The 24,790-nt window shown below is 28.1% G+C and overlaps 1 protein-coding gene across 6 annotated transcripts in view; it reads left to right on the top strand.

The window, feature by feature from the left end:
• The window catches only part of LOC101238567 (denticleless protein homolog), a 60,522-nt gene that overhangs the window by 2,557 nt on the left and 33,175 nt on the right, over nucleotides 1-24,790 (top strand). For 3 of the 6 annotated variants that reach the window (XM_065805195.1, XM_065805198.1, XM_065805197.1), the window contains exons 2-3: nucleotides 14,724-14,826; nucleotides 17,032-17,108. In XM_065805195.1, coding sequence (XP_065661267.1) covers nucleotides 17,103-17,108 — 6 coding nt within the window. In that variant the 5' untranslated portion in view covers nucleotides 14,724-14,826; nucleotides 17,032-17,102. The remainder of the gene's footprint in view (nucleotides 1-14,723; nucleotides 14,827-17,031; nucleotides 17,109-24,790) is intronic. The other 3 variants (XM_065805193.1, XM_065805196.1, XM_065805194.1) reach the window with 1 other exon arrangement.

Genomic DNA, 24,790 nt, shown 5'->3' with positions numbered 1-24,790 from the left:
TTCAAACAAAAATCATTTCAAATGGCAATATAAATTTATACAATAAACTAATGAAAGATCCAAGCTGGTTTCAGCAAGTAAAAAGTAAACCGAGAAAGTTGCCTACTTAAAACAATGAGAAAACTTGAACAAAGAAATTTCACATGATACAGAATTTATAAAAAATGGAGAAATATTATAACTTACATATTGAGATAATTGAAGGCTGAGTATTATTATATATCTACTATAACATATTTATGTAACAAATTGTTACCATATTTTTGTTATATTAATTAAAGTCAGAAAATAGAAGGAAAAAAGGAAGAATAATGAAAGAAAAGGTTGCTGCTCATCCTAAACCCTCAGCCGATGTAGCAGCACTCTGCTGCAAGTCAAGTTATTTGTCAGTCAATGTATGAACTGAAGCCCCAGGCTATTTTCAGTATGGTGTCAGACTGCTCACCTAAATTAGCAGTATAAGATATAAAGATGACATTTATTATTAATTTTTTGTATAATTATTATGTTAGCGTATCACTCTAGATACGTAAACATAATAATTATACAAAAAATTACACATATAATAAAAAACATTAGATGCCTAATGTTTTTTATTATGTGTGTGGGCGTATGTATATATCATCAGGAAGAGCTTTTCCTGATGATCCAGCAATGGTGAAACTTCAGGCAGAAGAAAAAAGTTAGATAAGTGTTTTTTACTAATTTATTATTGCTCTGTACTTTAAGAACATTGAGCACTCTATTTGTAAAATACACTAATATAATTTACATATATATATATATATATATATATATATATATATATATATATATATATATATATATATATATATATATATATATATATATATATATATATACATATATATATATATATATATATATACTCTCTACAAAATTCTGGTAGGCATTTGGCAATGCCGATGTAAAAGCTGACCTATCTTTGTACATATATATATATATATATATATATATATATATATATATATATATATATATATATATATATATATATATATATATATATATATATATATATATATATATATAGATCTATAGTTTGTTGGCTTTGGGAAGAGCGGAAGGAAAAAAGTGATTCTTACGCCAACATATATATCACTTTTAATTACTTTTAACTTTCGTCCAACATTTCCGTGTTGGACAAAAGTAAAAACCATTAATTTAATTACAAATTAATCGTTTTTTAAAAAAACCACAAAAACGCAAATTTAATTGACCAGAATGTTTTTAAAAACATTCTGAATGTTTTTAAAACATTTTGAATGTTTTTAACAATATAAACAATGTTTTTATTTTAATTTTTTTTAATAAAATGTTTTTATTTTTATTTTTTTTAATAAAATGTTTTTATTTTTATTTTTTTTACTGTAAATCATGCGCGGAGTGTTGCTACATCGACTATCTTATAGCCTGACTCGCAAGGGAGTGCTGCTACATCGACTGACAAATAGCCTGACTCGCAAGGGAGTGCTGCTACATCAACTGACAAATAGCCTGACCCGCAAGGGAGTGCTGCTACATCGACTGAGGGTTTGGTTGGGGCAGGCAGGCTATCATTATTAAAAAAAAAAAATTCCGGTCTTGCATTTTAATTTTTACTTTTTGTCAACAAAATATGGAAAAAACTTTCGGACAACATCTAAGGGTTCTCTCTCTCTCTCTCTCTCTATATATATATATATATATATATATATATATATATATATATATATATATATATATATATATATATATACATACAGTGAGAACAGAATTTAATTGTACAATTGCAATTAAATGAAATATTTTTAGTTTAATTGTACAGAGTTACTTCTCATTAAAGCTAACATCTTTGAATAAAACATTGTATCATGGTGTAATTATTTTTTCTCAGATTTTTAATTTGGTAAAAAACTTTGTTTTTGAATTACTTGATAATTTTAAACAAAGATGCTAAAAAGCTAAGAAAAAGTATTAGTTTAATAAAATAACTCCTAAATAAATTCTTTTTTATATTTGTTAATATGCTTTAATACTTAGTTGGTCCTTCTTTTGCATTAGTTACATTTAGCAAACATGTTGGCATTGATTATACTAGACATTTGATTTGATTATTGTCAATGCTAGTCTATGATTTAACAACAACTTTCTTCAAATCTTCTTTTTTTGTAAATGATCTATTATGTTTTTTTTTTTGTTTTTTTGTTTAATATTATAGTCTATTAAATGCTCTATTGAATTCAAATCAGGGCTCTGTTGAGGCCATTATAAAGTATTTATGCCAATTTTATTAAAAAAAGGTTTTAATTTTTTTAGCAGTGTGCTTCAGATCATTGTCTTGTTGAAACAAAAGGCTGTTTCCCAATTTAAGTTTTTTAGTAGAAGATTTTAAATTTTGGTTCAATTTGTTGTTATGAAAAATCAGCATTCATAGTTTTATCAATAAATTCAAATTTATCAATGTTATTCCATGTCATATTATCCTGGAATATTACTGCCCTGTGCAAATCTGATGAAAAGCTTAACATCTCTTTTGCCAATCTCTTTGTGCACCTGCAGATTTTTTTCAGGCCAAAAAATTTTCTTCCAGAATGATACTGACATTAAATAATACATTTTTGCATAATTTATTTTTTTCTTCATATGATGTCTTATTAAAAATGTTTTTTTACAAACTATATATCCACCTTGCTTTATGAATGTGATTTCTAATTGATATTAGTGAAAGTTTCCTGTTTAGTTTTTCTGATGATTTGCTATATTTTTTGTGCTTTCAAATCAATTTTTTTTTTTATTATTTTTAAAATTTCGCTATCATCTCTTGAAGTTATTTTTGTCCTTCTCGAATACAAATTTCAAATGTTTCATATTGCTTGTATTTCTTTGCAATGGTTCCTACTGTTGGAATATTTGTAAGTTCTTGGACTTTTCTATAAGTATTTGCTTGTTTAATGATGTCTATGATAGGTTATCATTAAGTAGTATTTAAATATTGAAAAAAAAAAAAAATAGTGAAAGGCTATTGCTATAAATTTTATATTTAGGAACAGTGTGAACATTGTTTGTCTTACCCATTTTACATTTTTTACTTAAAAGTGTTGCTAACATTCACATCCCAGTCAAGTTTTTGCTAACCTGTTTGACCAATTTCTTAAATGATTTATATGGTTTTAACATTACTTTTTCTAATATTTAAAGAAAATTGAATATTCTTTCAAAAGCTTTTAGTAATCCTTAGGAATATAGAAGATGTTGGTGCTCTTGCTTTAAATGAATATGAAAAAATACATGAGAAAAAAATCAAAAGCTGTTTAAAAAATAAAAACTATTGTTTGTTAGCAAAATGTAAAATTTTTGCAAATAAACTTTTTTCTTCGGTTTTGGTTTATTCAATTACTCTCTAGTTATATATAAAACTTCTTTGTTTTTGTTGAAGCTAAATCATTAGAAGTTATCATTAGAGGGTATGTATCTTAAAAAATGAAACCTTTGTTTCTTTGAGAAGTACTACTACCAAAAATGAAACAATTACCACTTTTAACAAAAAACAATAAATCCACTATATTAGTTGGTAGACAAGTTTCTAATGGTAACATGAAGTATTGGCAATAAAATTGGGATGTTTAATTTTTTTTTAAAGTTGTGTTAAAAAGTTTAAGGGATCTTTTAAATCTGAAAAAAAAAAGACTATAGGGTAAAAATATATGAAATCATCCAAAAAAAATAATTTTCGACACCCTTACGTCTCAGAATTTGTTTATTTTTACACCACTTGCAGTCCATATCAAAAAAATAATAACTGCGAAAATTTTAGTTAAAAATACCAATGGGTTCCAGAGATATGAAATAATGCTGACTCAGCATTTTAGTGATTTTCTGAAGCGACTACAAAGCAACTTTGACATACAGTATCTTCATAATGGCTTGGGGAAGTTTCCTAAAATTTGGTACTCTAATAGATTTTAACTTGAGGAATCCAAAAAAAGCACCCTCAAGACTCGAGAAGAAATGCCTCATTTGTCCAATTTTGTTCAAAATTATTGACTTTTAAATTATGGATTTTTGCAGGTAAAATAAAGACTGTGGCCCAAAATCCCGAGTAAAAAGTTTAATTGTATATCATTATTTCATCTTAGGTCTACTGAAAAAAATTAGATTCATCAATTGTCTCTCTAATACATGATCAAAATTTGCATTTAAAAATGGTGTCTTTTTAGAAAAATTTAAATTTTGTAACAAAAGCAATTAAAATATTTTGTAAAACATTTATTTGAATAAAACATCAAATAGTGTTATTTATTGACTAGTTTAGGATATTTATAGTCATGGGCCAAGGAAGACGCCCTCCCCTCCCATGGGAGGCCCCCACGCCACCCCCCCATCTCCCTAGATTTTTTTTTATTTATTTTTTTTACATAAAATGAATAAATAATAGTTGATTGTTAAAATACATTTTAAAAACATATTTTTTCAGTTTAAGTTTGAGAAACAGTTTATTTGCGTTACTTCAAATCGATAAATACTTACCTTTTATTTCAAAGATCTTTTTACGATTTTAAGTCATAAATTTTAAAACCAAAGATATTAAAACGTTTTTAAAACATTTTGACAATCAATATCTTTATGTAGTTTTAGACTAATATAGTCATTGACATAATAAGATGGGAGTGATTTGTGATTTATTTAAGCCCCCACCCCTCCTTCTCAGCCTACAATTCAAGAATTTGAAAAAAATAAAAGACATTTTAAATGCAAAATAGGTAAATAAAATAAAAACAAAATTATTTTAAACATAATTAATTTTTTTTTGTAACCAACAGTTTATATTCTTCAAATCTAAATCAGATATGTTGTATGTACGACCTGATATTGTTCGCGGTGTAGAAATTAGGCATATAACTTCAGAATTGAGCACCCAACACTCATCAGTTCTCATTGGCCAAAAGAAGTTTTTACCTGGTCCATGTGGATGCATGAATCCGACTATTATATCAAGCTCACTTACATCTTAAGCAATCCCTACCCACCAAAATCCATCATAAAAACATGCAATATAATCCATTTTTTTAATATTTAATGAAATATCTACATAATGTTTGCTTTTTGGAATGATATCAAATATTTCAGTGCATGCATCAGTACTTATTTTTTTATAACTTGTGTTTGGAGCAATTGGAATAAAATGATGATACATCCTTGTGCCAGGAACTGTTCTTCCACCTAAATATCTTTTTTCTAATTGTGCTCGTGTTTGATCAATTTCTTCTTTTGAAAATAACTTAAAATAAATTCCATTTATCTTGGCTTTACAAAAGGAGTACATTAAATTAACATCTAAAATCTGCCCAGTAGTTATTTGTTTTAGACTTTCTTGACATACTACTCTTTTAACAGTCCCACCAATACCATCACAGGGGGATTTACCATGACTGGTAGCAAAAAATACCCATTCAGCATTTAAATCAAAGTCTTTACTGTGATGACAAAGATTGATAAAATTTTTAAATTGTGCTGCACAACCATCGGAAAAGTATTTCACACTTGATACATTAGGTAGATTTTCTTTGATATATCTAGTTATATCTTCCTGAGTCTTGTGAATAAATCCTGTGTCATGATCAACATCTTCTGAAAGGTAACAAAAAGATTTATGTTTGAGAAGTTTGTTCTCTATAAAATAAAGTACAATTGTATAAAGTGAGCATTGACTTTTGCTCCAGTGATAACTTTGAACCTCATCCTGAACAACATATTGATAGTTTTCAGCAAAATCTCCTAAAATTAAGCATTCGTTTTGGTTAAGATTTTCTTTACAGTTTTTTAAGTATCTACTTTGTGTTTTTGCAATATATGAATGAGTGGTAAGGTTGGCAATGCTGTCACATAATAAATCATTAAATTGATCTAGTGGCAATGACTGTGAAAGTAGTGTTGTACGATCGGTACTCTGCCATTGCTTAAATACTACATCTTCTTCATGCTCATGGTCCATAAACTCCTGCACTAAAAAACTTTTTAACACTTCAATACCAGGGCATTGGTTATATCGATGCAACATACATTCTGCATTTTCAAGAGAGCAAACAATCAATGCCATGAAATCTTTATAACTTTTATTCCACCTAATGGCATCAATGAGAAATTTTGTATTTTGGTGATGTATGCAAACACATACATTGTGGGTACCTGACGCATTAGTTGTAATACACCATTTAGGTTTAAGAGTACAAAATTTTGACAAACTGACTTTGACGTTAGGATAGTCTTTTTTAAATGCAACATGTAATTCATTAAGATTGAGTAGCAATAATCTTTTTTGAACATGTTGGTTTTTCTTAATACTTACATAATCTTTTTTTCCTGGCATCATTCTTGAAAATTCATCACTTTGATAAAAGTTAATCACTAAATTAACTGTTTCTGGTGAAAGTGGGTTTCCAGTTTTTTTTCCGGGTAATGATAGAATTCCATTCTCATTTTTAACTTTTCTTGCTGTTCGAACAAGATACTCAGACACTTCAAAGTAGCTTGATATCTTTTTAGGTGTCCATGATTTTGGTGCGAGTGTTAACATTTGCACCTTATGGCAATAAGAGTCAGTCTCTGAAATTTTATTTTTTATTTCATACATTAAAATGTCTAGATCATGGTCATTGTTAATGTTGCTGTTTAAAATGGGGCTTTTTATTTCTGTTGTTAAAAAAGTTTCTTTAATATTATATTCTAATGAGACCATTTTTGCAACTCTGTCAATAGTGTTCTCAAACTTTTGTTTTGCTACAGGCAATTTGCTGTGTTTTGAAAGACTTTTTAGTTTGACTGGTGAAATTCCAAGCAATTCTATAGTGGTATCTAACTTAATTTTTTTCTCACTTTTGGATTCCCATTCCTCCTGTGAATTTAAATCTTCATCAGTTTCTATTGCTTTTTTGTAACATTTCCTGCAGAATTTCCAACCTGGGGTTACATAAACATTATTTTTTTGCAAATAGTTTGCCATGTCTATGGAAATCTTTATATTACCTAAAAAACAAATTTAGTTTTACGTGGTTAAAATAACTGAAATTATCAAACATTTTATAAATAATAAATTGTTTTCTTTTAATTTCCATACCAATTCTGTTGTAAATAAGGTAAGATTACCTTTTATAGCAATTTTTTTACTTTCCTTGTGTGTTCCAAAAGAATTGCAACACTTTGTAATTTTTCTCTCAAAATATTTTCCATAGAATTGCTCATGATAACAACATATAATTCTTATTGAACTATATTTTTCCTTTAAATTTGCTCGCCATATTATTTCTTCTTGTTTTTCACAAGGAAGATCTTTAAATTGAACAAAACCTTGTTTTCTTGAAAATCCAGTTTTGTGGCAATGAATGTTAAGACTTTTTCCAATGTCACATTTCTCCATATTAGTTATTTTTATTATTTATTACCTAACAAAATAATATAAAAACTATAAAATTAAAAATAATTCTTTTAAGAAAATACAAACAAGTAAATACCTTTAAAAAGAACAAAACAAAACTTATGTTTGTTTTTTATATAAAAGGAGGTTTTAAGTCACCAATTTGAAATAATGAAAATTTTTTTTTTTTCAAAATTAAAATTAAATTGTATGTTTTTGCATTATTTATTCATTTTATGCAAAAAAAAAAAAAAAAAAAAAAATCTTGGGAGATTGGGGGAGGGGCGTAGGGGCCTCCCGTGGGAGGGGAGGTTATCTCCCTTGGCTTATGACTATAAATGTCCTAAACTAGTCAATAAATGACACTATTTGATGTTTTATTCAAACAAATTTTTTAAAAAATATTTTAATTGCTTTTGTTACAAAATTTAAATTTTTCTAAAAAGACACCATTTTTAAATGCAAATTTTGATCACGTATTAGAGAGACAATTGATGAATCTAATTTTTTTCAGTAGACCTAAGATGAAATAATGATATACAATTAAACTTTTTACTCGGGATTTTGGGCCACAGTCTTCATTTTACCTCCAAAAATCACTAATTTACAAGTCAATAATTTTGAACAAAATTGGATAAATGAGGCATTTCTTGAGAAAATCGAGTCTTAAGAGTGCTATTTTTGGATTTCTCAAGTTAAAATCTATTAGAGTACCAAATTTTAGGAAATTTCCCCAAGCCATTATGAAGATACTGTATGTCAAAATTGCTTTGTAGTCACTTCAGAAAATCACTAAAATGCTGAGTCAGCATTATTTCAAGTGACGATATCTCTGGAACCCATTGGTATTTTTAACTAAAATTTTCGCAGTTATTATTTTTTTGATATGGACTGCAAGTGGTGTAAAAATAAACAAATTCTGAGACGTAAGGGTGTCATGGTCTGGATGATTTCATATATTTTTACCCTATAACTGGTTTAACTAATCTATAAGTTGTTTATTGTCATCTGGGTGAATTGAATTGTACATTTTTTTTTTTTTTTTTAATATTTAACTGAAGTCATAAATCTATTTTACAGGATTTCAGTTTTCCATTAAATCAATTAATTAGAAAATAGTTTAGATTTGTTAAAATAAAAAAAAAAATTTGATTTATTTATTGCTCAGGTTGTCTTGAATTCTGTTTTTTTTTTTTTTTTTTTAATTTTATGTTCAATTTTTTATAATTTAATAATTTGTAATTTTACTCAAAGTTCTGAATATTTAAAAAAATTGCAATATAGATGACTTTCCGTGCAACGTCACATCATTTTGTAAGCAAATGTGCGCGCATACTTTTTGGCAGAAAACATTAAAACTTTACAAGTATACATTCATAAGTTCATAATATAAATACACTTTATAAGTATTTTTTGCATTTCTTTTATAGATCTCGTAAAACAAGAACAAAAATTCTTATAAGCTTTTTCAATTCATATTGCTTTTAAAGACTTTTAAAAATTTAATAAATAACAACATTGTAATTGGATATTTTTAAGTAGTAGTAATTTAACATAACTACTGCACCATCCAAGGTGCAATGGTTAGAGAAATCTAATATTGCCAATTGTAATAAGAAGTAGTAACAAATCAATAAAAAATGGTAGGAGAGTTAGCAGTAAATGATAAAGACCTAGTTTAAGAAAAGTTATAGCATTTTAAAAAAATTAGGTAATTTAAAAAACTTTACACTTGTGCTGGAACAAAAAGAGTTCAGTACAGTACAAAATGGTGATGAAAAGATTTTTAAACCAGACAATAGACAATTTAAAACCAATACCCTCTTTTAAAATGTATATAGATTTTTTTTATTGTAAATAATATGTTTTTCTATAAGTTTACTTTTATTATTTATAAATAATCAGGGTGACTAGCAACTTAAACATCCTGCTATAGTCAGGAAATTAAATAAATTGTGCAAAACTCATGGAATTTTGATTGATTTAGTTACAAACTACAAGTTATTTGAATTGGCAATCAAAATAAGATTATAAATTTTTTTTTAAAGTCTTATAATAAGTCAACGAGAGCACTTTTAAAACAAGTTTATGTTTTTGGGTAAAAGTAAAGGGCTATGTGAAATTTTTTGTTGCTTTGTATGTTAAAGTTTTAGGGAAAAGTCATTGAAAAATAGACATGAAAATTTGCTGGCCACCCTGGTCATATACATTTACATTATTCATTCATATTAAAATGATCAAAGGTATTCATATTCAACATGATGTTATCTAAAAAAATGAGTGATCCTCACAGTCGTATAATTACCATTTTATGCATCAAATTCCTCTATTCATAAACATGTATAGGAACATTAGAAAGCTGTCAAGATTTTGCATTCAGATAATTTTAGTCTTTTATAAAAGCTATGATTTTAAATGTTGCCCCAATAGCATTTTTAATATTGAGCCCTCCGTGAGTCCTGGTGTAGTGAATTAATAACAGTTAATTAAAACTCAAGCTGGTATAGAAGGTTTTATTCAGCAAATTAATAAATATATAACCTAAAGATACAATCATATTGTTTTACATAAAAAAAACACAATAGTTATCGAACAACAGCAGTAATTTATAAAAATCAGCACTCAGTCAGCAAGAATATAGCCACCAGGTTTAAGTTTCTGATAAAAGTTTATTTTGATATAGTAATCTGTATGATAGGCAATCACCCAGTCAGGAGATATAAAACTAGTTGCCCCAGTTGGTTTTTATTATATACCAATTAGACATTTAAAGAGTATTGATGTGTTTATAACTAAATCAAGTTTGCTATGGTGAAGTTAAGTTGCTATGGTGAAGTTTTTTATTATATTTTTAACTCAAGTGTGAAGTTTTAACTTTTAAATTTATTACCTTATTATTTGAGATAAATCTGAAAAAAAATTCTTTTATTCATTTGATGTTAGATTTTGGTATGAAGTATGTTTACTTTGTTCAAGTCAAGCTTATTTTTCAAGTTCAATATTTCAGTTTAGTTTAGTACTGTGTTAATTGAAAGTAAAAAGTTTAAATGTCTCCTTTATAAATATTGTGTTAAAAATATTTAGAAATAGTAGACTTATAAATGTATTTATAAATATTTGTTGGTTTAGTATCATAATTTATTTTCTCAGTATAGTTATCAAGCTCTACACCCTATATTTTTATATCAATAAGGATCCTTGTTTATATACTTTATGTACTTTATATACTTTAACATAATTTTTGCTTCTCTTTTTTGGATCGAACTAGAAATTGGAGTAACTTCAACTTTATGAAATCTTATAGACTGCTTTATTTCAGTCTCTACGTCATGAATTAGCTTTAATCTGGTCTCTTCGTAGATGTCCAGCATTCTTTTAAAAGCTGATTTTCCAAAAGAAACATAAATTTTAAACCCACATTAGTTTTTACATCTTTTTGAGTAATTAATGGCACAAAAACGGTTTTAAATAATTTAATTCTTGTTAAAAAATCAATAAATGAATAAATTTCCTAACAAATGATACAAACATTTTAATGTTTTCTGCTGGAAAATTTCCAATTATTTGTTTTTTTCTGCCTACAAGTATGCGCGACCATGTTTTTTTGAAAACGAGAATGTAAACATTTGCAAGTCATCTATTAGTTTGTAAATATTCTTATGAGTATTTTTAATGTGGCTTTATTAAATATTTAATATTTGCCATGCAATTTTATGGTTTGTTGAAAAGTTCATTTATAAGTTGCACATTAAGTATGATTGTAAAAAATTGTAAAAAATTATAACGGATCAATTGAGGCTTGATTATCAACAATAATAAAAATGATCTTTTTTGTTGGTTCAGTTAATATGTTGAATATATTGAAGCAAGTCTTAATCATGTTGTTGATATGTGATGTATACATTTTGTTAGCAGTAAATATTGATTTATAATAATAGATAAAGATATAATAATCTAGTTTATAGCATTAGATATAAATCAAGTAACAAACATATATATATATATATATATATATATATATATATATATATATATATATATATATATATATATATATATATATATATATATATATACATATATATATATATATATGTATATATATATATATATATATATATATATATATATATATATATATATATATATATATATATATATACACAAAAATTTATTAAAATCTTATTTTAAGTATCTATGTGTGTATGTATATATAAACTGTATGAAACATCAAAAAAAATTAAAAAAAAACACATTCTGCATTGAAAAAAAAATGATTCAAATCAATCAAATTAGCATTTTTGTGGTATTATAAATAACCTTTTTTTTTGTTTTTGTTGGAATATATATATATATATATATATATATATATATATATATATATATATATATATATATATATATATATATATATATATATATATATATATATATATATATATATATACAATGTTGTGACTGCTGAAAAGACAAGTTAAAGAAATTCTAAACATTGCTGCACCATACATTTAAAGTGGAGCTTATTTTGCCCTCTCAAAATCCCTAATTAAACTCTTTTATTAGACTCAGATTTTCAGCAGTCACGACATTGTTACTTTGCGACATGGCCATCAACAATACTGTGCTTCACAAATTTTTTTTTATATTGCATATGAAAATATACTTGTGCTACCCATTTAATGATTAAATGAAACTTTTAAAAAATGTCACCAGTAGACATATGCTCATATTAAAAAATATGAAAGCTTCTGCTGTGGCAATCCATCTGTTGTAGCAAACCATCTACTATGGCAAATATCCCCACACTCTGCCCCAGTTTTTTCAGGATGTTCAATCAAAGGTTCCAGCTCTTAAATAGGTTCAAATGTTTCAATTCTTTTTATGCCATTAACTTTAAATAGAGCCTTTGCAATAGGTCTAGTAAAACAATCCCCCGAACCAGCCGGAGCATGCAGTTTAACAGTTATATGCCTCAATGGTAATTTATTACAATGCAGCATGCAAATAGACCAGAATAATTGCCTCCTGGTTAATTATTTCAGATTTGATAGAAAATCTCCATCTTTTCCTGAACCTGTTATGGTGTTTGTACAATCCCCCTCTGATTTCCAAGGATTCATGGGTTGCCTTTAAAACCATCTAGTTATAAATAATTATTAGAGATATATTGTCTGAACTTTAAATGATGTCATTCAAACAATGAAAGTCTGGTTGTTTAAAATTTGTATGTCTTATTATTTTTAAACACTATTTTAATCTTTTAAAGCACTTTACCCCACTAATATAGTTATTTTTCTAAAAAGAAAATTATTCACGTTTCTTAGCATATGGTAATAGATAAAAAAAAATCTAAAAAGTTTTAGATTTCGATAGTTTAAAAACTGTAACCCCTATTGCATTTATGCAGAAATGATCACTTTTCTCTTTTCGAAAACTGAAATCCTGCATAGGTAAAAAAAACTTTTTTAAATTTTTTTCTCAAAGTCATTATTCACATAAAGTGGCACCATAAAAATTATCTGTCAAACTAATTCACTTCCAACAAGGTTGCAAGGAACCACTATTAAGTTATGAGTTACTAGAAAACAAAAGATAGGGTTAAAAAACTTGAAAACGGTTAACTGAAGACTTAAAACGTTGTAAGTTGTATGAGTAAGGAAAACATGAAGATTGGTGAGAGTTTTTGTTAATGTGTGAGGAAAAAAGATGCAACTTTACAATGATGGTAGAGTGGCTCAAGTTTGGCAGATAAAACAGGTCTAACTACATTTACTATGTGCTTTTGGACCTTGTCTGGAAGTTAAAGAGTTGTTAATCATCAATATAGGAATGTCAGTAGTATCGTGATAGTTGTTTGCAGTAAATAACTGAGTATTTTGGAGCTGAAACCACAACTCACTGCAAGTCCTAAGCTGTTACAAAAAAGAGATTAGAGCAAAGATCTGCTGCTTGTTCTAAGCAATCAAAAAGTGAAGACTTTTTGTCAAGACAATAGTATAAAGTTGAGTTTTCAGCAAATAGAGCCACTTTATATGTGAGGTTGTCAGAAAGATTGTTATTGTAAATAAGAAACAATACAAGAGCATAGATAGAACATTGTAGTTGTAACTATTCTCATTTCCAGTAACCCTTGAAATTTCTTCATTTCCAGTAACTCTTAGTTTATTCTTCATTTCCAGTGACCCTAAGGTACAGGAATGAAGAGGAGTGGAGGCCTTTGAGAATGACTTAAATACTGTGGCTAGAAAAAATAAATTAGTAAAATTTATTTTTTCTTGCCACATTTTGAGTACCTTAAAATCTTTATACTAAAAAAAACTAATGATAGAGAGACAAAGGATAGTTAGAGAGGTCAGTGTGCTTTCTAGAGTTTTTAAAAGTTAGAAACATTTATTTAGCACTTATTATAGCATGAACAGAAGAGAGTTCTGGAAAACACTTTTGTAAGACTATGATGAAAATGTTGTGTGAACCACAAGGCATAGAAGAGTTTAATTGAGAATTGACATCAGAAGCCAAAGTGATTTAGATGTCTTACAATGGGTTAATCTGTTCAACTGGAATACAGGAAGAATATGGCCATTAGGTTCAATAGTCAAATTATAGGAAAAGTTCTTTGCAAATAACTCTGCTTTATTTTGCGGAGAAGTAATAAGATCACATCCATAAATTAGAGATGGAATGTTAGACTAACTTTAGTTAGTGATACTGTTAAAGATTTTCCAAGTCTCTAGAACCTAATATTTGAGATAAGATTTAGTAAACTGAGAATAACAGAGCTTTACATCAGACAGGACTTTTTTACATTGGTTTCTACAGTAAAAAGGTCTCAAAAGAGATGTTCTTGTAAAAAAGATGAAAAATATAATAATGGGTGAGGAGAAATTAGTTACACAAAAATCAAAGCCTTTTATGTTTAAAGAAATAAAAGCAAGATTTTTTTTAAGTTAATACAATATTTATTTAAAAAAAATTATTTTTTATAAACCAATAGCACTCTCTTGTCGACTATTAATCTCAATTTTATCTTGATACCCTTCATAAGTGATTGTAAAAATGTTGTATGAATTTTTTTCAAACACGCATTGATACGCCCTATTAATTGTTGTGAACTTTTGGCCTCCCATCCACCCTCATACATATTATGAGCCAATACTCCCTAAAAGTCTTCAATTGGCTGGCTTTGGGGACATTAGGAGGGTTCATATTGACTGGCACGAAATTGATATTTTCATCCATCCAGGAAATGCCCGCTTTAGACCTAAATTTTTAAAATTAATTTTTTTTTAATTTAGTGATTTTTTATTAGTTTAGAATAGCAACTGCACAAAAAGGTAAAAAACTTGGAGTTAAAAACTTGACTTCAAACCAACCAGAAGGAATAAGAGCTTAAATACCTGCTTGGAGGTTAGGTAAGAGGCCCATATTATGCATACATTATATGAATATGTATGGATATAAACAATTTTAATGATTAGACGGATGTGTGGTATGACTCTAATAAGACAAGAAAAAGAGCCATAATCTTAGACTTTACTTTGGGCAGGTACTATCTAGATTTAAAAGTTTTTTACAGCAAAAAAAAAAGTTTTTTATTACTCTTCTTTTTCTTCTAAAAATCTGATTGATTGAGAATCTGACTTGTTTAAAGTTGATATTTTGAAATTTAAAGTGTGCAAAATATATTTAGATAATACACATCTAAGTGCGCAGGGATAATAATATATAAATAATCAGGGGCGTGGTGACTCTAAAAAGCCCATGCAGGATTTTTATTTTACCATATATGCTTGATGTTAAGGCCCATACGAAAAAAAAGATGTGTATATATATATACATATATATATATAATAACTGACCTAATTCTAATAAATCATCAATACAAACTAGCAAGTTGAGATAACACTTGTAATTATTAATATAGTTTGTAATGCATTTGTAATTAGTAATATTTGTAATTGTTAATATTGTAATTGGTAATTATTAATAATGTAATTATTAATTATTGTATTTGTGATTTGTAATTATTAATATTGTTTGTAATACTTCAAAATAAAAAATGGTAACAATACGATGACCACGTTTTTGTTCTGATTTTCTAACACAGTTTACCGCAAGCAAATACGATTAGTATTTTATTGTTTCAAGAACATAGCCTAACACAAAATCAAAAATCAAAGATTTCAATTTTTCTATTACTATATAATGATATATATTTTATTTTATAATAATATAAATTTTATTAAAATTATATATAATTTTTTTTCTAAAATAAATATTGAAAATCTTCATAAATTAGAAATTCTTTTAATAGATAGTTTATGCTTTTGTTTATTCGGTGTTTTAACTTTTTTTAATATTTTCGCATTAACTCTCAACAGCAAAAATGCGCTCTAAAAATGGTGCGGTTATTGACATAATTTAAACATAAAAGTTTTTATAACGTAGTTTCATTTAGCAGTTACTTAATTGAAAATATTTCATATTTTTTCCAAAAATGCTATTTTATTGCTTTTTCATTTCAAAAATTAAACAAAATTAAAATAATGAAAATTTTAAAATAAAAAAAATTTAAAGCTATGGAATCTAATAATTTATTTTAAGCTTACCTATAATTAATAGTAATAAAAATGTGTCGTAAATAAGTAAATTGTTAAGGTGTAATATGAAATTGTATTTGAAAATACTTGCGGTATTCCCACACCTCAATTAAAATAAATTCGTTAGATAATATGGTTTTACGCTATTTTTAAAAGATTTAATTTGTGTATTTATATAGTTCATGATTCAAAGTTTGCATAAAACATATCTTCTTTAAATGTACTTTTTGCACAGCCATCATCCTTTTTTTAATCTGTCTGAGGACAGGATATTACGGAGTGGTTTATTTATTTACATACAATAATATAAACTGTATAAAAATAAAAAACTTTATTTATTATAAAACAAGTTTATATCTGTTTCGAAATGCTACAAAAATGCAAAACATGAGTTCGATACTGATTTGTATAAAGCTTAATTTAAAATTTAACACCAAAACATTTTTCTTAAATGAATTAAAACGCAATACAATTACTATATAGTAATTGTATTGTGTATTAATTCATTTAAAAAAATATTTTAGGGTTAACTTTTAAATTAAATTAATTTAAGTCCAACAATAATAATATGGGGGTCTGCAGACTTTTTTAAATTTATTTTGTCAACATTGTGATCGTTAAAAACCGTTTATGGGTTCATAACTTTTCTTATGAAAAAAATATCATAATACGTCTTAAAATATCTACTTTGTTTTCAAAGCAATATAACTATTATGCAAAATACTAATATAATTGCACTCAAAGTTCAAGACTTAAAATCTAGGGATTAATAAAATTAAACTTGTGCAAACATAAAAATTTGTAAATAATTGTGGAATTTCTTTAAAATGTAGAAAAAATTAAAATTTGACGAAAAGGCCCATATTTAGATAAAAAAGTGAAAATCCCATGCGGGAATCCCGCATAACCTCTGGGGCCACCACGCCTCTGTGAATAATAATTAAATAGAAAAAAGTTATTCAGCTAAGTTAAAAAGTGTTAAATTTTTTTTTAATTTTATAAAATTTTATTTTTAAGTGTTTGCAGCCAATCGATTGGTTGAAAATCTTTCTTCTTGTCTCGATGATGAATATCACATTGAGGGCGAAATGGGGGTATGCATTTTTAACTAAAGAAACATAGTATACATTCATGTTTATATATTTATACTTATTTCATTAGCAAATTGTATTTTTTTGCTTACAATGTATATAAAAGGTTCGTATTTAGAATTTAAATAAAATGTTTGTTTTGCAATTATTTATTTTAAATATTTTTTTTAAGAACTTGAATAAAACTTGCATTTTTCCATCTTTTTTTTCACTTTTTTGAATTATTAGGCCAGTTGAATAAAAAAAGCAATTGCTTATACTTTTTTTTTTCAACACTTTCACTTCCAACAAGGCTACAAGCAACCACTATTAGAGTTGAAAGTTACTGGAAAAGAAAAGACAAAGTTTATAGAGCAAGATAACGATTGACAGATGACTTAAAAGATTGCAAATTATATGAATCATGAAAGCAAGATGAAGGAAGCGAATTCCTAAGGACTGATGTTCGAGGAAAAAAACTAGACAAATAGGATTTTTTGGAGCGCTTAGGAATAGTCACAGAAAAAGGATGAGACAAGTAACAAAAAACTGGAGTAAGAAAGTGGCGAGCATGATAAAGAGATGCAACCTTAGCAGATGCTAATTTTGCAATGGATTTGATATATGGTTTCCAAGAAAGATCAAAAGTAAGAGTTAATCCTAGAAGATTAAGGGTAGATGACTCATTGAGTACATTACTGTTCATAAATATAGGAAGATCTAAATTATTGCAATAACCCTTGGCTGAAAAAAATTGAGTTTTATCTGAATTAAAGTTCACCAGCCGCTGTGAGCCCCATGCTGTAGCAGAGGTGAGATCCTTTTCAAGCTCAAATGCCCCCTCCAAGCAATCATAGAGTGTTGGCTTCTTATCATGGCAAGAATAAATGGTAGTATCATCAGCGAACAATGCCACCTTAGATGTGAGAATATCTGGAAGATTGTTAATGTAAATTAAAAAGAGTATAGGGCAACAGATTGAACCTTGAGAAACCCCTGAAGATACAGAATATGAAGAAGAGTACTGTTCATTGAGGACAACTTTTATACTATGATTGGTAAGGAAGGATTCAATAATCTTAAAGATGTTACCTGATACACCGTAAGAAGAAAGCTTATGGAGAAAACCAACATGCCAAACTTTATTAAAAACTTTAGAAACGTCAAGAGTGATAGCCTTAACCTCTCTTCCTCTATCTAATATATGATAAAACCTATCGGTTATTACTGTTAGCAAATCGGCTGTAGAATGAGAAGATCAAAATCCATAATGATGATCAGAAAGTAAGTTATTAGCTTCAAGGTAAGAGATTAAGTGTTTGTTAAATAAAGACTCAAAAGCCTTGCTTATGATAGGAAGAAGACTAATGGAACAGTAGTTAGACAAGTCAATTTATCCTTATTTTCAAAAATTATTCAGACTTTTTTAAAATAGGAATAATAGATACCAGTTTCCAGCATGCCGGAAAACAAGATTTTGATAAGCACTTGTTAAATAGTTTTGAAAGTATAGATGACAGCTCCGGAGAACACTTCTGCAAGACTACAACAGGTATGTTGTCAGGACCACAAGCTGTTGAAAAGTCTAATCAAGAAATCTTTTTAGATATAGAAGCTGGAGTAATACAAATGTCAAGCAATAGATTAATCTGTTTGTTGGCTATATCAGGTAGAACGCAATTAGGGGAGTAAGAGATTATATCGATGAAAATTTCTCAGCAAACAATTCAGCTTTGTCTTTAGTTGAGGTGACAAAGTCTGAACCATACAAGAGAAGTGGAATAACAGATTTGCGCTTATTATTGATACTGTTAAAGATTCTCCAGAAGTCAAGGAAGCCTAATTTTTGAGATGAAGTACAAGGTTTCATGACCTGAGAGTAGCGGGCTTTGGCGTTAGACAAAACCTTTTTACAATGATTTCTAGCAATAGTAAACAGGTATCTGTTTTCTGGAGAATTGTTTTGCTGATAGATATGGAAATAATAGTTTTGATTGGAAATCGCAGAAACAAAATGTGAGGTAAACCAAGGAGAAGAGTGAGGCTTGACTTGGAATCGTCAAGAGGGAATAAAAGATTTCATGCCAGCCTGAATCCAAGCAGTTAAGTTAGAAGCACATTTTTCAGCAAGAAGATGAAAGACTTCTAACTAAGGACAATAATGAAGAAAATCATTGAGACCCAGTCAGCTTTAAGGTAGTTATAAGAGGTGTGATGATAAAGGGATTCTAATGATAAAGATGAATGATGTAATAGTTTTAGAGAGATCAAGCCGTGATCAGAAGCACCAAAAGGTGAATGTGGAGAAACAGACGACTGACTAGGATCAGAAACAAGACATAAATCGAGTAGAGAAGGTAAATGATTCGGATTGTCTTGAAAGTGAGTTGGAAAGTTAACCACTTGTGTTAGAGATTGAGAAAAGCAAAAGTTGTGGGCATTAATGTCTGCAGAGTCACTGACACTAGAGCCAAGCCATTTAGTGTGATGAACATTAAAGTTACCAGCAACAACAATATTGGCTGATGGGTAAAGAGAGAAGGCTTAGTAAATTTGATCAGAAAAAACATCGAAAAGAGTGCAGTCTTGAGATGAAGGAGAGCAATATAGAACAAAGAGAAAGGCGATAGAGTGAAGTGGTGCTAAACGAAAGCACGTAAAAGAATAGTCAGTGGATTTAAAACCTAGTGTCCCAACTAATGGGCGAATTCTTACAAATGCAAATGCCCAGGCCGAGCATGTGACTAATGAAGTCTTTACGAAATAAAGGAAGTTAACCATCAACACTAAAATCACAAGACAAGAAGCCAAACTCAAATTAGTTTCACAAAGAGCAAGTAGGTCTGGTAAACTTTTGAAGACCACGAATATTAGTGAATGATAGGCCTAGAGAACTTGCTGATGACAATGGTTTTTTGTGTTTTATAGTTTTTGGTACTTTAGTCATTTTTAAATTTGTTAAAGAACTTGACTCAAAGCATAGATAGAATTCAGTACACTATTTAATAGTCCTAGCTATTGCCTGATTACTATCAATAAACCGTAAGCCATAACAAAGGGCTCCAAATGTAGTCTTGACAATGCACACCAAAAGTACGAACAGGGACACCATTCGTGTGCAACATGGCATTGTTAGTACTCTGATATTTTACAGCTGTTGATGGAATCAGCCTCTCTGAGAGCTACCACAGAGTTCAGGAAACATGACTACCAGCCAGCCTCAGAACCGTAAAACTGAGTTTTAGAGCTGTACTCTCATTAGGAGATAATAGAATGAGTTACCTAAGCATAAAAACAGAGACCCAATCAAAACCCATGTATTTAGTCAAAAGGATCCAGCATTCAACATCCTAACCTGGATATTATGTATTATAAATGCATCTATGTCAGCCTAATAGATAAAGAAGGGGTGCAAGGCTGGTCAACAGATAGAATCTGTTTACCCCTTAATGAACATAACTTCTCACCCTTAAATCTTTAAAATATGAGTACAGTGATAAAAATTCTGCGCACAGTATTAATATAATTTTAAATATACAGTTAACAGTAGAGTGATTAAATTTTCTCTTTAGTTTATTTTAACTTTTTTTCCTAAAAGCTATTCATTATAACAAAATCATCTTCATTATATATTATTTATAGGTAATCGGTCTGATGAATCTAATCATCCAGATTATGTACTTTCGGTTTTTATGTACAAACCCAACAGTTTAAATCATAAACGATTGGAGAGATATCAAAGATACTAATTACGGTAGAAGAAACAAGAATTGTTTTCTGGAAATGGAGAGTGCTCTGTATTTTCTGAAAATGAAGTTTTTTAAAAATAGTTCTGAAGAAGAACCTGTTTTGTTTAAAAGTGTTGGTGTTCAATGTGACTTTAGCAGAGAAAAACTATTAAAAGAGGAAAATCAAAAATTAGACATTGAATTATGTTATAGAAACATGGAAGTTATTCTTTTACAACAACGAAATGAAAAACTCAAAAAAAGGGATTCTATTTTCAGTATTGAAAAGTTAAATTTAAATTTTTTTTCAAGGCTACCAAATATGGCAACATTTCTGTGAATTCTCTCTTTATTAACAAGGATAGATAGTGTAAAACTTTGTTCATCTTATTTATCAAAAGAAAACCGTCTGTTAGTTATACTTATGAAGTTGCAACTTGGGCTGCTAAATAAAGATATTGCATTTCGTTTTATGTCTGTGAAAGTTGAGTATCTATAGTTTTGAGATATTGGCTGCCAAACCTAGCACTTTGCTTTCAACCATTAATAAAATGGCCTAATAAAGTGTAATAAGAAGTAACTTGCCAGAGTGTTTTAAGAAGAAGTTTAGAGACCGTGTGTGTATAGTTGACTGTGATGAGAGACAATCAAATCTAACAACTCATGCTTAATCATGGTCAAATTACAAACACAATAATACAATTAAATAATTAATAGGAGTCAATCCAACAGGTGCAATTACTTTCTTGTCTGGTAGTTGGGGAGGCCGAGTTTCAGACAAAGAGCTAACAAATCAGTCGGGCTTACTCAAATAAATAAATTTTGGAGATTGTATTTTAGCAGATAGGGGATTGCTAATTAAAGATGCGCTTGCAGAGAAAGGAGCAAACCTTTATATTCCAGCATTTTAAAAAGGAAAACAATGGTTTACTCCACAAGAAGTTGAAACTTCAAGACAACTATCAAATGTAAGAATACATATTGAACGCATTATAGAGTCAAACAATTTAGAATTTTACAAACCACTGTGCCAATGTAACAAATAGATCTTTTAGATGATATAATGTTTGTGTCTTGTTAATTTAAATAAAGGTATTATAAAGTAACATGTATTTTGTAGGAAATTATGTTATCACATTCAAATTTAAATTTGGTTTAAAAAAAAACTAAATGAACCATACCTTGCTGTCTTGATATTTTATTGATAAATCTATTTAAGTTTTACTCAAGAATATTTATATAACCTAGATTTATATATAACTAATTGCAGTTTTATTTCATTTATGTAAAAGCCTAAGGAACCTTTGGGTTGTGTTAATATCACAGAGCCCAACTTTAATTAACACAGCAAATAATTTTGTAGAGCTTGCAAATATGTTATAATCCTTAGACATTTTGAATTGGGTAATTAAAAATCAAATGGTACATACTGTTTGATATTGTAATGAATCACTTTTTTTTATTTATGCATTAAATTTATATACTGTGTTATATTACTATATATAGTAAAAATATAATGCATTGAGGACAGAACCATAAACCTTTTGGTTTCCTTGTAACATTTACACATGAGTAATGAAATCATTTTTTGGCACAATCTGCATTACTGCATGGAAGCATGAAACCAAATTCAGGTTTCATGCAAAAACAATATTGTTGTCAATGTTGTTAGATTGTATCTCTTTTTCTGATGACAATTTCTGGTAAAATAATATTGAAAAAATACTTAGCCAAAATATCAACAGCTACTTTAAGAAAATCATTATCATGCTGCTCAATGCCCTGTAAATAATTGTTCTGCTAAACATAATGGGACCACATAAAAAGCTCACCAAAGGTAACTTTGCAAACAAACATTTGTAACTGCATCTGGAAAAAATAAGGATGATTTGATTTCAGACCATCACTGTTGGGAGGAAATTTTTCATCACTTTGCCAGTTAATAAAAACATTTTTATAATAAAATGGACACTTTATCTCTAAAATACCTTTCCCATGACAAGATTAGGTAAATGTTCTATCAGGAGATGCTCCTAAAAAAAGGTAAATCACCCATTAAATGAAAACCTGAGTCAACCAATAAAAAAATTTTATGCTTTAACTGGACTTTACAAAAAGTATTTTTAACATAACATTCTATTTTCTTACCATATTGTGTAAATTTGCTTGTAAATTGTGTTCTTTTTTATACTGCATGATTTCTTTTCTAAGAGATTTACTGAAAACATCTTTATTTGTGTGAAATACATTAAAACATATTGAAGCTGTGATTCTTCCTGCCCGATGAACCTGCCAAGCTGATGACTGATTTTACTGATATGTTAATTTAGCAAGTTGGTCATATTTTTTTTCAAAATATGTTTGTCTAAAGTCTTTATATAGTTGCTTGGAATGTTTTAAAAGCTGGTATTCATTTAGATTATTGCAAATAGGATCAAACAAACTAGTTATAGGTTCTGGTAAACAATTTGTCTTATTTTCTTAACCTGACTCGGTATCACTTCATTTATGATTGCTATTACAATCTAAGCTAGTAAATATAACAGCTTTAGGATTGGATTGATGTAAACTGTTAAAGTTGCTTACTGATATGCAATATGATTGATCAATGTACGAATTTCCATTTACTTTAAACATGGTTGATGCTCTTATGCTTTTTATTTTTATTTTATTAAGAACTTAAGAATTAACTTTGAGGTATTCCACAAACAAAGCTGATTTTTAGGCACATCCTCTCTATTTAAACGGTATTGCACAGCAGCCTCAAATTTAAAAAGTAGAGCTGCAATATGTGAACAAACTGAACCAAGTCCACCTGGACAAATGCAGCTGGCTTTTTTAATCCATCCATGTTTGTGAAAACAAACCCATACTTCATACATGCAACTTTTTATGTTAACTCTCTGGCTTGGACCTAAATAAATTGCCAGTAAATCTATTGCCAGTAAAATATGAAACTGGTTATTTTTTCAAAATAAAGATTTCTATATAATAAAGTATTCATCAACTTTGATATATATATAATTCAATATTTTCGAGAACTAGTTTTTAATTTAACAAAGTTAAAAGAAATGAAATTTTGTTTTACTTTCTTCCTATTCCATATAAAGTAACTTAATTACTTGATCAAAAATCACTTGATGTTGCTTATATTCTAATATTATTAGGAGCATACAAATCAGTTTCAAAATCAAGTATATGTCTATAATAGACATTAATAGATATAAAAGATGGAGAAAAAAAACTCTCTGGCTTGGACCCCTTGTGTGTATGTATGTATGTATGTAAGTATGTATGTATATGTGTATGTATGTATTTATATACCCATATACATACATACATACATACATACATACATACATACATACATACATACATATATGTGTATGTATATATATATATATACACATATACATACATACATACATACATACATACATACATACATACATACATGCATACATACATACATACATACATGTGTATGTATGTATGTATGTATGTATGTATATATATATATATATATATATATATATATATATATATATATATATATATATATATACATACACATATACATACATACATACTTACATACATACATACATACATACATACATACATACATACATACATACATACATACATACATACACACAAGAGGGGTCCAAACATTCATGGTATGGAGGGAATGGAGCGGGGTGAATAGGGATAGTCGCTATGTGTCAGATTAATTAGTGACTCATCATTAGTGTAGAAATTTTTGTTTCAACTCTGACGCATCATTTGTTTATGAACACTCGCCTGCTAAACAAGTCAATCAGGAAGAAAACTGAAACTATGGAGAAAGTTGAACACCGTGATGTGATAAAATTCCTTACATAGCGAGTAAAGAATGCTCAGACCATTTTGAATGAAATGGAAACCGTTTATGGGGAACAATGCGATAGTATATCTATGATTTACAAGTAACATGGT

This window comes from Hydra vulgaris, chromosome 09, assembly GCF_038396675.1.
Source record: "Hydra vulgaris chromosome 09, alternate assembly HydraT2T_AEP".
Classification (NCBI taxonomy): Eukaryota; Metazoa; Cnidaria; class Hydrozoa; order Anthoathecata; family Hydridae; genus Hydra; species Hydra vulgaris.
Note: the sequence above shows the minus strand (reverse complement) of the source record. Positions and strands in the feature narration are given on the sequence as shown.